The 17,142-nt window shown below is 37.2% G+C and overlaps 1 protein-coding gene across 5 annotated transcripts in view; it reads right to left on the reverse strand.

Annotated features, from left to right (window-relative positions):
• Positions 1-17,142, reverse strand: part of PAK3 (p21 (RAC1) activated kinase 3) — a 290,487-nt gene that overhangs the window by 21,870 nt on the left and 251,475 nt on the right. For all 5 annotated transcript variants that reach the window (XM_053580206.1, XM_053580203.1, XM_053580208.1 and 2 more), the window contains 5 exons: positions 11,705-11,753; positions 11,309-11,421; positions 9,916-10,033; positions 8,282-8,381; positions 7,432-7,628 (listed from right to left, as the gene is read on the reverse strand). In XM_053580206.1, coding sequence (XP_053436181.1) covers positions 7,432-7,628; positions 8,282-8,381; positions 9,916-10,033; positions 11,309-11,421; positions 11,705-11,753 — 577 coding nt within the window. The remainder of the gene's footprint in view (positions 1-7,431; positions 7,629-8,281; positions 8,382-9,915; positions 10,034-11,308; positions 11,422-11,704; positions 11,754-17,142) is intronic.

Consider the following 17,142-nt stretch of genomic DNA (forward strand, 5'->3'; position numbering starts at 1 on the left):
GAACCTTATGTGACAGCTCAATATAGAAAACAAATTAAAGAGGAATTATTTTGGTAGAACCAAGATCCCTACCCAGGTGACTTCCCTCTTGGAAATTCTTTCAACACCCCAAGCAATTCCATGGAACTCTAGGGCTTTGTAGAGTCCACTGAAAAACCCTAATCTAGTCAAAGTCCACTCCTTTGTAGCCATAAGAAAATGAAAGCTTAGCAAGAAGAGTAACCTACACAAGGTTATGGCATTTCTGATGGGCGGACCTGGGAGTACAGTCCGCTTTTCTATTCACATAATGTACACAGCCGAGAGACACTAGAAATCTCCTTCTCTAGTTCCCTCATATTCACCGGCCCCTCTTAAATTAAGAGTGTTGATGAATTTTGCCACCTGAAACAAGCCGACTACAACAAAAAGATCAGCTTGATTCTTGGAATAACGTTAGAACTACCTCTGACCGTCCCAACTACAGAGCTAAGACTGACTTAATCAATTTAACTTCCTCTGCAGAGGCTCATGGAAGGCATCTCAGAGTATCCTTTTACTAGAATGCAAAAGGAATTTTCTACAATGATGTTGCAACCCCGTTAGAAGTGTGGGAAGTTAAAATGACAAAAGAGGTCAGAAATGAACTTCATTATCAAGGAAACTCTGATTTTCTTGGTAAAGTCATTTCTCATTGGCAAAATCAGATTCAAAAGGCATAGGATAAAACACGCAAGTGGGCATATTTCAGCGGGCAAAGGCACTTGGTTATACTCCATAATTTGTCTCTTTTAGAATGAACTTTGATTTTGAGGGATTTAACTACTTAGTTACAAGTACCTGTTAGGGCAACAGGCATATTCGTTTTTGGCTTATTCCCAAGCCATACTACAAGGACCCTGGTAAATGACAAAATAATGCTAGGATAAGGAAGTATCAGTCCTGGCCAACAGTGGTCCCCAGTCACCACGTTTTAAAACTTCCTTTCATTCTTTACTTAGTCGGGAGCTCTTTGATTTTAGTTTGTTATGGAATCAATTTCTCCTTTGGCTGTCCTCTGGGTCATAACTTACCAGTTTCAGCTGTCTGTTTCTGAATTATGATCTAAATGAGACTTGCAGCTTTCCTATGGCTAAGTCCCATTTTTCCTATGCTGAATTCCTGACAACCAATGATTCTTAAGAGCTGTCCATCTTTTGACAGGCAATATTTTCTTTTCTGATTAAAAAGAAATGCTGTTACTGTCCTACAATTATTTTAGTTGTCATTCTCCCAACTCACCCCTCCTTTTAGGCATAGGTTTAACTTCAAAGTAGGAGTGTCAACAAACCATCAATAAACCTCGCTGTTCCATAGTGGCTGACGGAAAAAAGAAGGAAATGCTCCCAGCTCTTCCTGAAATACATTCAAAACAATATTGACTGAGTGCTAGCAAAGTATGCTTGCTTCTCTGGCACTCAGGAAGTTTATGTCTGATTTTAATTCCAAATGAGCATGCACCACCAAACCCAGACATTCCAATCCATAGCACAGGTTCCAGTGGCTGGAGGGAGCTAGAAGCAGTTTGGCCCTTCGTTGAGGTTTTTCAGTTGCTAGAGATGCTCTTATTTTACTTATACCTCTCTTCCCTAGACACACAAGCTAACTAGAATTCCCCTGTTCCCATAATAAAAAATAAGAATAAATAACATTTGTGCAATGCTTTAAATGTGGAGCAAAGGGGAGTAGGAAGCCTTGAGTGTACACAATAGGTCTGAATTTAGATTTCTGCCCTCTCTTCTCCCTGGCCATATAGGTAATGCACTCCTAATCAAGAGCAGTCAGGCTGATGGTTTTATTATGCACCAATATCTGCTAGACAGCAGCTAGCACATCTTAATAATATACTCCATTTTCAGAAGAAGTAAAATTGAAAAAGAAAATGGCATATCATGGAGGTGTATGCCAAACCGATGTCATTTGTTCTGATAGTGTTACTGCACAGGTAAACCAGACCGTGACTTAAAGCACACCAAGATTTCAACTAGACATTGACAGTGTTACTCACGATTTTTTAGACAAAAGAGAGAAAGGTGCTGAGTGATAGTGCTTTCTTCACTTGTGAAACAAACAGGATTGAAGAGGGTTGATGAAGAAGTGTTTTCAGCCTGGACTGTATTCAAGGGGCTTGCCATAGAGCAGGGGCCACATGAGGTGGTGTGATTGTATTTGTTCCCGTTTTGTTTTTTTTTACTTCAAAATAAGATATGTGCAGTGTGCATAGGAATTTGTTCATAGTTGTTTTTTTTTTTAAACTACAGTCCAGCCCTCCAACGGTCTGAGGGACAGTGAACTGGACCTCTGTTTAAAAAGTTTGAGGACCCCTGCATAGAGCTTTGTATTTGGCCTAATCCTGGTTACCATTTTTCCCTGCTGTGGGACCATGACATCATTGAGTCTTAAACCTCCACAGGTGATTTCAGTGTGTAAACAAGGAGAGAACGACTGGTATAGGATCTGTGCTTTGCATGCTATACCAAATACTGTTCTTAACATTGAAACCAGTAACTGTCTCCAGTGATCCAGTCTGTGACACAGCTCCCTAGATGCTTAAAGCAAAGGTAGAAATAGAACTCTTAAAGGTCATTTCAACTTTGATACAAATTTTAAAGAATTGCACATAAAAAAGGTTTCAAAGAGTCTGTCATACAGTTTGCTCACTTGGAACTGACACAAGCTCAAGGAGACATTGAGACATTTCTAAAATAACAAACCCCACTCAAACCTGTTGATAATAAGAACAGCTCCATCGTGTGTGAATGCAAAGTTTTGTTTACCACAATGGTTGTGCCTTCTTATTTAGAAGAGTCATTATAAATTTAAAAAATGTATTTTCAATTAAAAAAAAGCTGAAGATATCAGAATGCCAACATCTGATTTGCATATTCACGGGGAAACTTAGACTTTTAACCCTAATTACTTTGGCAAATAGAGGAAACAAGGTGCTATATTATAGGAGGCTTCACTAAAACTGTCCAAGGGTCACGGAAAAACATGTCCAAGGCCAATTATGTTGAGTGCAAAGACTTCAAACAGTGGGGGACGGCAAGAAGCTTGTCCTCTCTCTGTCTCTGGAAGGGTACCAACCTCAGAACATTAGTACACTTAATAACTCTCTGACCTTTAAAAGGCATTTTATGAGCAAATTAGGTCAATTAGTACAAAACAATTTACATTTAAAAATTCCAACCACTTTATAACTAGGGGGGGAAAGTAGCTAATTTCTTGCATCACCAATATCTAACTAGGCAATATTCATAGTTTGCTCACTTGGAACCGACACAAGACACAAAAAATTCCCCGCAGTGAAACACAGGCAACCTTGAACCTCTTAATTGTACCGGACTGTGCAGAAACCCCACTCCTTAAGGGGATGGTGGTGCTGCTGGCGTGAAGGGGGAAGTTTTGGGGGAATGGTGAATCCAATATCCCTTCCTGAGTGGGTAAAAAGAGCACTCTGAGCGTCCTGTCTCTTTTTCCTTTATTACTTTTCTGTTCATATATAAATGTCCCTCTGTATTTCCTACAAGAACTTAACAGAGTGCTAGGTGATTTACACATTATGAATTTAGTTTTCATGTTTTAACTCTGCAAGACAGCTATTATCTCCTTTTACAGAAAAGAAACAGGCTTAGAAAGTTTTTAAGTGACTTGGAGTAGGTCATGGAGTGTGTAGGCTGTGAAGCCAGGACACACCCAGATCTGCTAGACCATGGGCCTAAATGTTTTTCATACCAAAGTGCTTCCCTTGGCTTGGTGCCCGTAGCTCAGTGGTTATGGCGTCAGCCACATACACCAGGGCTGGTGGTTTTTTTTTTTTTTTTTTGAGTATATACATTTAAAAAATATTTTTATCTTAAATTATTACAGGTACATAATAATAGTTATACATCTTTGTAGGGTACATGTGATGCTTGATATAGGCATATAATGTGATTTAATCAAATCAGAGTAATTGGGATATCCATCACCTTAGGCATTTAACATTTCTTTGTGTTAGCACTTTTAATTATTCTAAAGTATACCCTAACCTATTGTTGATTATAGTCACTTTGTTATATTATGCATTCTAACTATATTTTTACACCCATGAACTATCTCTTTATCCCCACTCCCTACTATCCTTCCCAGCCTATGATAATTGTCATTCTCCATGAGATCAATTTTTTTAATGTTTCAATCCCCCATACAAATAAGAACATATGAGATTTTTCTTTCTGTGCTTGGTTTATTTCATTCAACATAATGTTCTCCAGTTCCATCCATGATGTTGCAAATAGCATGATTTCATTCTTCCTTCTAGCTTCATAATTTACTATTGTGTATGTACCACATACACCAGGGCTGGCGGGTTCGAGTCCGGCCAGGCCTGCTAAACAACAATGACAACTACAATTAAAAAACAATAGTCGGGCATCGTGGCGGGCACCTGTAGTCCCAGCTACTCCTCGGGAGGCTGATGCAAGAGAATTGCTTAAGCCCAATAGTTTGACATTGCTGTGAGCTGTGGTGCTACGGCACTCTACCAAGGGTGACATAGTGAGACTCTCTCTCAAAAATAAAATAAAATAAAAGTGCTACCCTTTCTTTCCACTTATTTTACTTTCTTCTTTCTATGTCTTTCCACTTCAAAGCCTAAACTGGCAGATAGATGGTTGTGTTAGAGGATTTTAAAGCAAGGAGGACTAACCTAGCACTCTTTCATACCTCTCCTAAAGGTTTGGATGATTCTCTATTTCTCCACTCATGTCCTGGTCACCAGGACCCAAGAAAACACAGGCCCCTCTACACGCTCACGTTTCTATCTTTTTCTCTCTGATCTCTTCATGGTCTTAATGACTACAGTTTTCTAATTCCAAATAAGGACAGATAGCCTGAGACACTGTGTTTTGTTTAAGAGAACAAGGGCAAGGCATACTTCACATCAAAACTAAAAAAGTACTTCCAGTGTTTAGGAGAGAGAGTCTCAGAATAGGACTAGCTCAATATGGCCTTGGTGGTAGACTAATTGGAGGCTGATCACACACGAAGAGTAACAAAGTTAGAGCAAATCCTTATCAGTGGAATTCAACAGGGTGGTCTTTCTGACAGATCTTTTTGTTACAGCCTTAATGGAGGCTTCCTGAACCTTGTGGAAAGTACTTGTTTAGATAGAAGGCTGGGGATTCTAAGAGACAAGCTGTTAATTATGAGTTCTAATCCTAGGCTAGAAGATGCCTATAAAGATTCAAACTTGTTTCCTTTTTGCTACCAATTAGTAGCCTAAGCTAAAGTATGATCAATTGTAATTGGGGAACTGAAGAACGTAATAAATGCATTACTGAGTCCAGTCGTTTTACAGAGCTATTTATTTAATCCTTAAATTCTGCAAGTTGTAAACTACTCATTAGAAGGCAGAAAGTAAAGCCATAATCCGTTTAGTGCCTCCAAACTCTGAAGACTTAGTGGGGGAAATCTATGGAAACAAGAGGCCTGATGTGTTCTTTCAGTGCTGTCTTAAAGGGTGAATGTGGTTAAACAATAAGGAAAAGCCCATGTAATTATCCTGATGCACTGGCCATAGGTCAGGGGTATACTGATTAAATTCATGGAAGGCTGACCCACAAATGGTGGGAAAATGCCCCTTCTTTTCCACTCAGCCCTGCAGGCAGCTAATGAATGTGCACGTCTCACTTCCAGATTGTTTCAGGAGTCCAGAGCAATTGCCTATCACATTCATTAGGACATTCACTCATGATCTGTTGTTGTCTAATCAGTGCAGAGACCAGAGCAAGAGGCCAAGTATCAGAGAGGAATTAAGAAGGGGCCTAGAGGAGGCTGTCCCTCTCTTCACACACAGGGAATGCAGCTCCCAACTACAAAATATTCAACTGCAAAAACAAGTAGACAATTAGTTCATAGCTTTCTTTACATGCATAAAAAGCTACATATATTTAGGGTGGAATATGGATTTTACAAGCTTAATGTGAAAATGCTTAGTTTGTTATTTAAGACAATGTTTTTTGTATACCAAGGGTAAAATTCAAAGTTTAGACTTTTAGTGGTAATGACGTAGACAATATGCAAGATGCTTTTGAGCCTGGCACTGTGGATGAGTTTTGGGAGAATTTGAATCTGTACATATTTTCTTTTTCATCATTGTATTGTCCTGTATGTGTATGCATATATATCTGTATACACACACACACACACACACACACACACACATCATCTCTCTCTATATATACAACACAGCTTCTCCCCCATCAGGCTATATACAAAAAAAACAGCTACTGGCTCACTTCAGCACTGAGCAAGCATTTCTTTCATATTTCTTTGCCTTTTCCCTCATGATCAATGGCACATCTCTAAATAATGATGGTAGGGTCAGACTATGAAATGGAGCTTTTCTCTTTGCAGGGCAAAGCAGACTATGTGAGAATCAAACCTCTGATTTTGCAGTAGCAAACTGTGTTATCTAACTCGAACTCTTCCATTTACTTTCCACTTGACAGGCTAATTAAATTTGTGATTTCACTAGGCTGGGGCTGTATCTCTGCATTCCACGCAATACCCATCAAACTGTTGTTGCTCAATAATCGTTACTGATAACAAAGAAAATCCAATTTAAAAAGTATGGCTGTTCTGGACATGCACATATTTGCTAAAGTAATTATAAAGCAAATGTTTCCTAGATAGATTATTTAACCACAGCACGTGATAAAAAATACTTTCTTCCCACATCTCACTTTTTCCCCCCTCAAAGAAAGCTACATTTACTTTACACTAAAAAGATATCCTTAGGAATTTTAAATACTCTTGCCATTAGAAATACTGATATCAATGCACTTTAGAAAAATTACTGAGACATCGTGAGATGAACTTTTTTTTTTATGTTTTATTTTTTTCTAGAGACAGAGTCTCATTTTGTCGCCCTTGGTAGAGTGCCATGGCGTCACAGCTCACAGCAACCTCCAGCTTTTGGGCTTAAGTGATTCTCTTGCCTCAGCCTCCCGAGTAGCTGGGACTACAGGCACCTGCCACAATGGCCAGCTATTTTTTTTTTCTTATTGTTGCAGTTTGGCCGGGGTTGGGTCTGAACCTGTCACCCTCCGTATATGGGGCTGGCGCCCTACTCACTGGGCCAAAGGCGCCATCCTATAAGATGAACTTTAAAAAGCTTAAAGTGGGTGGCGCCTGTGGCTCAAAAGAGTAGGGTGCCAGCCACATATGCCGGAGGTGGCAGGTTCAAACCCAGCCCTGGTCAAAAACTGCAAAAAAAAAAAAAGAGCTTAAAGTAATTTTGAAATTATAACTTGGTGCTTCTTTGTCACTTGCATCAGAAAAGAGTCTATCTATTCTGGTCAGTTTTGGTGGATGCAAGAAATGACATTTGGTCTTTTCCCTCACCCTTAAATAAAGTACCTGACTTACCCTGAGTGGATTTTCATTAAGGTAAGGGGGTTCGCCTTCCACCATTTCAATTGCCATAATTCCCAGAGACCAAATATCAACTTTCGGACCATAAGCTTTTCGAGTCACCACCTCTGGTGCCATCCAATAAGGGGTTCCCACCATAGTGCTCCGTTTACTTTGTTCAGGTGTGATCTGGGCACAGAACCCAAAATCAGCTGCAGAGAAGAAAAATCAGTTAAAATACACCCAAAGTATTTTCTTTTTACAACAGGTCACTTTCTGATATGATTGTACTTTGTTATATGCTGAACTTCCATAACTGCCTAACTCATATCCTTTTGTTATCTGATTTCTCAGTCCTGATTTTAAAAAGGATTTGAAATAATTGGTCTTAGCATCTGTACTCCTAGCTACTTGGGAAGTTGAGGCAAGAGGATCGCTTAAGCCCAAGAGTTTGAGGTTGCTGTGAGCTGTGATGCCACGGCATTCTACCGACGGTGACATAGTGAGACTCTGTCTCAAAAAGAAAAAAAAAAAAAGATGAAATAATTGACTAATGTGATGTCATTTTTAGTAGACTTCAATCTAGTCCCTCCCCCATTACTGTTCCCTCAAAATTACAGACTCTTTCAGTTTTCTAATTAGCCATACATCCATTCTAGAAGTCACTAGACATTCTTAAATATGAAATCCAAAACATTTGGTTACAGTCTGGAGGGACACAGTGCTAGAAAAATTCTTTACTGCAAACTGGGCTCTAATGTCTTTCAAATGAATCACTTTCAGCTGCCATGATGTTTTCAAGCTGGCCAATAAAAGTAGAAATTCCCTGATACTCTCAAAACACCATCTCGACCAAAATACCTACTCAGTTTAACAGAGCCATCCATCCCGAGGAGAATATTGTCACTCTTTATGTCTCTATGGATCACTTGGTTTGAGTGCAAGAAATCCAAAGCTTGGAGGCACTATTGAATCAGAAAATAAGGTCTAATTATACCACAAAGATTTTTTTATAAGATTCTTAGTTTCATTGCTAGATAAATTTGGGGTAAGGGTATAATTTTTGGTGGTCAAGTGAAATACAGCACTGAATGCTTTAACACCACTGTGAAACCACATTACCAATGATATCAGTGATGCTACTTAGTATTATATATGCTAAACTACAAGGGATCCCGTGATAGAATAGGACACGAAGATCAATGATGTGATGAGTAGCACTAACCATGAATACCGCCAAAGTAACTGATGACTATAACCATATTTTGGCCTAGTTATCAAGAAGATATGTATTCAGCCTGTCTTTTACAGATATAGCAAACTTCTATATATGTGGTATGATTTGATTCAGAAGGCCTGGGGTGGAACTCAGGCTATGAAGGCTTCTAGGCTATGAAATAACTATAGGCACATATTTTGAAATGCCTTTGTATTGTAATTTTAGAAGATGGAAACCACAAACTCAGGGAAGAATGTTCCCCAGAATGACGATAAGTTTGATTTATTGCATGAACAGAAAACCTATGTGTTTGGTGGATATGAGTGCATTTGGGGTCGAGGAAATGGGCAGGAGAGCAGAGCAAGGAAGAGTAAATTTAAGTGAACAAAATTTAATATAAACAGCAAAGATTAGCTGGTATCATATGGTTTTGTTTCGCTAGCATTCATTTTCAAGTTTCGGTGAGTAAGTTCCTGCTTTTATCTATAGAAAATCTCACCACAATGAATGGGATAGATGAGACTCCAAGGAAGAATATATGTTTTTTAAATATCAAACAAAATAAATACAATAATATTCCTTCAATGTAGCTTGATACTAGGGGTATGACACTGTCATTGGAAAACAGACAGACCCGCAGGTCCCCTGAAGGACTATGAGGTATGTTCAGATTATACTGTGAAAGCAACTCATTTCTGGTTTGAGGGAGGACCTAATTTAAATTGCCTTTTAGAAAATACGAAAATATAATGTGGTCTGTATTTTACATGGCTCACAGCACACATATGAAACTAAATAATTATAATGTAAAAATTCCCACTAATCAGAAAAAAGTTCCATGCCAACATCATTGTTTTTACATATTCACTGAGACTACAGCACGGGGACTTAAGATATGATACCTCATGAATGGCATAACAGAATTTGACATCCATGAAAAAGCAACTAAAATAAAAAAGAGACGGAGGGGATGGCACAGGGGAATGCTATTAGGTTAAGATTTATTTTATTTATGATTATTATTATTATTTTTTTTACAGTTTTTGGCCGGGGTTGGGTTTGAACCCACCACTTCCGGCATATGGGGCTGGCATATACTCCTTTGAGCCACAGGCGCCACCCTATTAGGTTAAGATTTAAATTGAGGTTAGACTCTGATATTTTTTCTTCAGTAGAAAAGTCCTGCTATTGTTACTTTGTTACAAACATTTTCAACAATCAGAAATAAAGAACTGCCCATTTGGGTGCTCTTGTTAGCGAGAAATGCTCTATTTTCTTACCTCTCTGCAGACAGCTGCTATCTGTCCTTCATCCATACAGGTTTCTGTGACCACATCAGTCAATGAGCCACCAGCCAAGTATTCCATGACTACCCATAGTTCATCACCCACTAAGTAGCTATAACAATAAAAAACAAGACTTTGACTTGGGACTAAGCAAGTGGGGATTCTAACATTCCCAGGCCTCAGTTCTAATTGTGAATTTGTGCCATGCCCATTAACTATAAGACTCTACTGAAGAACAGACCCCAAGTGATCAAATATAGAGACAAGGTCATGAGAACCCTACAACTCAGGCAAAGAAAGCATGAGGTTATTCAAATTGCATAGGACCATTGGAAGGCACTTCAGAAGGGTTTTAAGATCTGTCTGGCTCCCTGCTTAGCAACAGAGAGGAAATACAGGAAATGGAACAACCTTAATATTTCTACCCTGTCCTAAGGGCCCATGTCAATGTGAAGCAAGACTTTCTGTCTCGTGGTATTCAAACTGCAGTGTCCATAAGATCCACCTGGGAAGATTGTTAAAAATGAAAAATCACAGACCCCATTTCGTTGGTTAGGGAGACTAGCCTAAAAATCATCATTTTTTACAAGGGAAATTACAAACACAGAGTGGCTTCAGGTCACTGTAGGTGGTTCCTAAATGACACTTAATAAAACACTGATCAAGATAAGAGTCAACCCTTCGTTTTTCCCCCTTCTTCTGCATCATGGTCTACCTAGCCCAAAATATAGAAAGCAAGATCTTAAGCTAGCTGAGATTGAAGACCTAGCTTTATTTCCCCCAGAGAACACAGCACAGTGGTGCTAAACAAACACTTATAGAAATTGAACGAGACAGATGTTAACCACAAATAAAGAGTTAGTGCTGCCTTTAAATGTGTATTTATGACACATTGTTAATACCACTGATGAAAGAGACATTAATTACCTGGTTTAGGAAAAAGGTTTGAGATTAAAGTCTCAATTCCCTAGACCCCACTGTCAGTTAATCACAAAGCACCCATTATAGCAGGACCATTGTATTCAGCCTTCTTCACTTAGACTCCCAAAGACTGTGCTGGCTCCAAGCGAACACTTGATGAAATGCTTAAAACACCACCGCCCTTTCTTACATGCAATAGTCTGTTTCCTGCCAACAAGGAGCCACGATCCTCAAAAGGAAATTACACAAACTGCTTATGTTTGAACAAAGACCATAAAATGTTTCTTCAAGAGTATGATGGGTGGACAAAGATAAGTGGGTGACAGTTTAGCAATAGTAATACTCTACTTCTTTGTAGCACTTGGGAAATATTTGTAGATTGATTATTACATGAATAAATCTGAAATAAAGTAATATGCAATGAAAATGACATCCCATAAAGTTCATAGTAATAAAAACCACTTACCTATCTAAATAATTAACAATATTAGGGTTCTTATTTTCCCTCATGACTAGGATTTCATTAATAATTAATTCTTTTTTTGGTTGCTGTTGAAGGTTCATCTGCTTTATGGCCACCTGAATGACAAAGTACAAGAATGAATTAAAATTGTTACAAGAAACATAAACATCCACATTTGGGGGGACAAAGAATAAGGCATACTAATTCTTTATCTACTGGCTCTTTCTCTATGCCACAAGCTCATGCCATTTTTCTTTAATCAATCCTGACTAAATTACCCACTTCAGATGCTTTACCCAGTGCTACCCAAGTTTTTTCTGGCATAGATGCCATCAAAAAAGAAATCTGATACATATGAAGAAAGGAAAATAAAAATCAAGATTGAATGTTCCCACTTACCTCTTGTCCTGTTGCAATGTCTAGTGCTGTATAAACAGTACCCGACGCCCTGTGAAGGTGAAAATTATCAAATGAATAAGTAATCAAGGTGTTACAAATATATTTCATTTGAAATAAAATTAATTATTTTTCTGACAGAGAAACTAGCAAACTCAAGATTCAAGAATAAAATAAAAAGGAAAAACCCTTAAAATAATTATTGTGGCAAGAACACTTAATGAGATCTAGCCTCTTAACAATTTTTTTAAGTGCACAATATTCAAACAATCCTTTTATGCAGAAATTGCACGAAACAATCATAATGTATCCCTTGTGGTGATCTAGGAACTCCAGGCAGACTTTCTGCCACTAATTAGTGTGTCATGGGTGGCACCTGTGGCTCAAGGAGTAGGGCGCCGGTCCCATATGCTGGAGGTGGCGGGTTCAAACCCAGCCCTGGCCAAAAACCACAAAAAAAAAAAATAAATAAATAAAAATAAATAAATAATAAAAAAAATAAATATCTTAAAAAAAAATTAATGTGTCATGCACTATGCAGTAATGAATTGAGCAAAATGGCTTTGCTCCTATGAGGGAATTCCTGGATAATCTGAAAATTCCTTGGATATTACGGCAACCAAGACTGAAGACCTCTGATTAAACTAAAGTATAATATAGGGAAGAATACATAATCTTTTGCTTAATCAAGTGTAATTTAACCTTCACCTTTAGCATAGAAACAGAGAAGCTCTTGTCGTAGATTTCAAAATTCTTAAGACTATCATCAACTAACAAATCACTCTCAGGGCTATATCTGCGTTATGGCTACACAAAGCAACAACAATATGGGTTTACTATTTGAGCCATTGTTTTTTCTTTCTGCTATATTTCTCAACAACTTCTACTATGAGATGTTACTTAGCCAAATAGGTTTTTAAAATCTCATTCCTTAGGACATAGTAGCACTTACACTTTCATTCTCATTTCAATTTTGGTATTCCCTTGCTTTGCAAATAGAAATGCATAGTAAGCTGAATTTGGAGTAAGTTCTTTTTTTTTTTTTTTTTTTTGGTAGAAGGGCCAGACTGTAGTTTTTCTTTCTTTCTTTTTTTTAAATTAAATCATAGCTGTGCACATTAATGCAATTATGGGATACAATGTGCTGGTTTTATATACAATTTGAAATACTTCCATCAAACTGTTTAACATAGCCTTCACATTTTCTTATTGTGTTAAGACATTTATATTCTGCACTAAGTTTTTGTAAATCACATACGCATTCTAAATCACCTCCAACCCATACTTACAACATAAAGAAAACAGTAAATTGCATTTGTGGTGAATATTAAGATGGAGATCAGTCCTTTGATTCACTAGATATTGTAAGACTCCAACACTGCTATCTAAACTTTCTAGTAAATGTTGTTTCTCCCTTGCTCTCTATTTATTCCTTGCTATTTTGTTTTCTGAGTTTAAGAATTCTTTTCTTATGTCAGGCATGTCCTTGTAATTCTTTTCCCTCCTTGTCCCTGGATGAGCTAAAATATTTTTCACAAGCCTAAGAAGTTTATGTTACCTGCTCCTAGGGAGTAAAGTGGGTAGGGTAGTACAAGGACTATTTGGCAATTAGTAGAGATCTGAGTTTTAATACTTGTTCTAACGTTAACAACCTATGTGATCTTGGGCTAGTCATTCACATTTACTTAATTACAGTCCCCTCACGTGGAACATAGTGATCACAATAACAATAAATATGTATTGAGTGTGTGTCAGACACTGTACTTAGAACTTCACATAATTTATTTTATGTAATCTGTACCATATATCTATAAGGAGGATGCTATGATTCCCATGCTACATATGAGTAACCTGAACCTCAGAGAGGTTAAATAACTTGCCCAAGATTATACTGTTTACAATTCAAGTCCATCAACTTTCTCATCTGTAAAGTATAGGAAACAGGCTACTTTATTTCTAATGTTCTTTAATCCTATGATCTATAATCTACAATTCTACTGCTCTTTTCATTCTGCTTGGGTTTTAAAATGTCTACTAGAACTAGTCTGAAAAAAAAAAAAATCACACTTACTAGGTGCCACTTCAGCCAAGATTTTGTAATTCTAAAGATGTCTTAAGCTTGAGGCTTGTATCACATAAGTGTATCTCTCACTTTTATATGTTCGAGATCCTGGATTCAGAGCACATAGCTGGTGCCCAATAATTATTTGTTGAATGAACAAATTAGTAAAAATCTTTTTGAGCAAACATGCAATTGCAATATGGCCTTTCCTTTCTGTGAAGAAAACATTTTTTTCTACCTAAATTTTACACAAAACACTTTTCTTTTAGAATAAGCTATCAGACATTCCTGACATCAGGGGCCAGTGTGTGATTCACCCTTCTGAACTCATTTGAGTTTAAAGGAATAGATCACCTTGACTTGACATGTATTTCAGTTGCAATAGGTCCAGAGTAAGTACTTAAATATAGTTACAAAATATGATTTTAAAATGCCTTTATTTGGTTTATTCCATATATTTATACCACATGCACAATTCCTTTGTATGCAAGGGAGTGAAGATATCTGTCAAATGAGAAAATAATAGTACCTATTTCATGGGACTATGGAGAATCAAATGGCAAAATTTAAGCATTTAGCCCTGTGACACATCAGAGTTGATGACTGATATGGTAACTGGTGTTAATATTATTTTTTGATGTTGTTGCTGTTATTATTGGTTTCAAAGTAGGGGATGACTGATTCACTGAACCACTGGTTGGCTCCTCCCCATACCCCAGCCAAAGAGTCCTTGCTAGTATCTGCTGCTATTTTCAAGAAACAACAAACAAACAAACCCAAACAAATATCCCCCAGCACTGGGTTGGACTGTGAAAACCACAAGGGAATGGAATAATGCAGGAGAACAGGTGTGTTATAGACTCTCAGTGTATCTATCCATCTCTGGCTGGTTTAATCCCCCAGAGTAGGACTCAAAAGTATTATCTAGGGATTTCTCTTTCTCACTAAGTAGGAGAATTCATAACAAAAGAGAATAGGTATGGCATAAACCAATCACCCTGGGCTGAAAGAAGAGGTTTCAGATGTGAGTGAACCAACGAAAGAATTCTGGCAACTTGAAAAACAAGCCAGTTTGACATCTTCAAAGGATCACAATACACGAACAGCAGTGGATCACAACCAAAAGGAAGTTGGCAAAACATCAGAATGAAATTCACAATATGAATGGCAAACGAGATGAATGGAATTGAAGAAAAAAATTGAAAACCAAAACAATATTTTACAACATAATGAAAAATACAATAAACTCATTAAGAGATAGTTAACATAAGAAATTTAAAGAAATGAAAAAAATCAGTTAGGAAATTACAAAATACATCAGAGAGCTGCAACAATACCTTAGACTAAGAAGAATAGAAACTCAGAGTTGGAAAACAACACTTTCAAATTAACCTAGTCAGTCAAAGATGTAGAAAAAAGAATAAAGAAGAATGAGCAGTCAGAAAAATACGGGACTATATTAAATGAGGTAATATATGAATTATAGGCATTCTAGAGGGAAAAGAAGAAAAAAACAAAAGCATGGAAAAAATCTATTTGAGGGAATTATTGAGGAGAACTTCCCTGGTATTGCCAGGGATTCACATATCCAGATACAAGATGGTCATCAAACACCACGAAGATTCATAACAAATAGGACATCTCCAAGAAACATAATTATCAATCTGACCAAAGTTAAAATGAAAAGAAAATTCTACAAAGACTAAAGAGTACATTACACAAGGAACAGTACAGTAGATACCAATCAGTATGAAAACACTCCAAAATTAAAGCTGACAGCTCTTATAAAACAATAGCATGAGAGGAAAAACAACACAATTAGGTATCATCCAGCATGATAGACAGAACAGCATCCACATATCAATACTAACACTGAATGTGAACAGTCTGAATACCCCATTCAAAAGACAAAGACTGGTTGAATAAATGAAAAAAACACAATCCAAGTATCTGTTTTGTTCAGTAAATACATCTAACCCACAAGGATACACAAAGACTCTAGGTAAAGGGATGGAAAAACTATTCCATGCAAATAGAGACCAAAAGTGAGCAGGTGTAGACATTCTCATATCAGATAAAACAGACTAAAACAGCAATGGTAAAAAAAAAAAAAAAAGACAGTGATGGTCATTATGTAATCATAAGGGAGTATTTCAAGAAGTCATAACAATCATAAATATATATGCACCTAACACAAGAGCTTCCAGGTTTATATAGCAGATTCTATAAGATCTAAACAAAGATACAAACAGCAGGGACTGCCGATTAATTGCCAGGGACTCTAGCACAGAACTAGACAGATCAGCGAAGCAGAAAATAAATTGAACAACACTGGACTTACATAGTACTCTAGAATAAATAGACATTTATAGAACATTCTACCCCCAAACTACTGAATATACATTCTTCTTATCAGCATATAGGACATTTAATAAGTTTGATCATATCTTAGGCATGAAACAAATATCATAGTGGAAAAAATTATAAATAAATTAAATTCCAAGAGAAACAATTTTAAACAAAGTTATAAAAATTAAACAAACTGCTTCTAAACAATCCTTGGCTCAGTGGTGAAATTAAGATGTAAATCAAAAGATTCCTTGAACTGAACAACAAAGGAAACACAAACTTTTAAAATCTATGGGATAGGATGGGCACAGTGGGTCCTGCCTGTAATCCTAGCCCTCTGGGAAGCTGAGACAGGTGGACTGCTTGAGCTCAGGAGTCTGGAGACCAGCCTGAGCAAAAGTGAGACCCAGTCTCTACAAAAAATAGAAAGAAAACTAGCTAGGCCTTGTAGCAGGTGCCAATTGTTCCAGTTACTTGGTAAGCTAAGGCACAAAGATCTCTTGAACCCAAGAGTTTGAGGTTGCTATGAGCTATGATGATGCCACAGCACTCTACCCAGGGCAACAGAATAAGACTGTCTCAAAAAAAAAAAAATCCATAGGATATAGTAAAAGCAGTCCTAAAGGGGAAAACTAACAGTCTTAAATGCCTCCACCAAAAAGACAGAAAGATCAAAATTTACAACCCAATTCACAACTCAACAAAGTAGAAAAAGAACAAACAAAACCCAAAGCCAGAAGAAAAAAAGAAATAACAAAGCTCAGAACAGAGTTAAATGAAGTGGAAACCAAAAAAGCAATACAAAAGATCAATGTAACAGATAGTTGGTTCATTGAAATGATAAAGAAAATCTACAGACCACTAGCCAGATTATAGAAGAGACATACAAGAGGAAGGATTCAAATAAATGCGAACAGAAATGAAAAAGAAGGCATTACAATTAATACCATGGAAATACAAAATATCATCTATGAATACTACAAAAATCTCTACACAAACAAACTAGAAAACCTGAAGAAAATGGATAAAT

This window comes from Nycticebus coucang, chromosome X, assembly GCF_027406575.1.
Source record: "Nycticebus coucang isolate mNycCou1 chromosome X, mNycCou1.pri, whole genome shotgun sequence".
Taxonomy (NCBI): domain Eukaryota; kingdom Metazoa; phylum Chordata; class Mammalia; order Primates; family Lorisidae; genus Nycticebus; species Nycticebus coucang.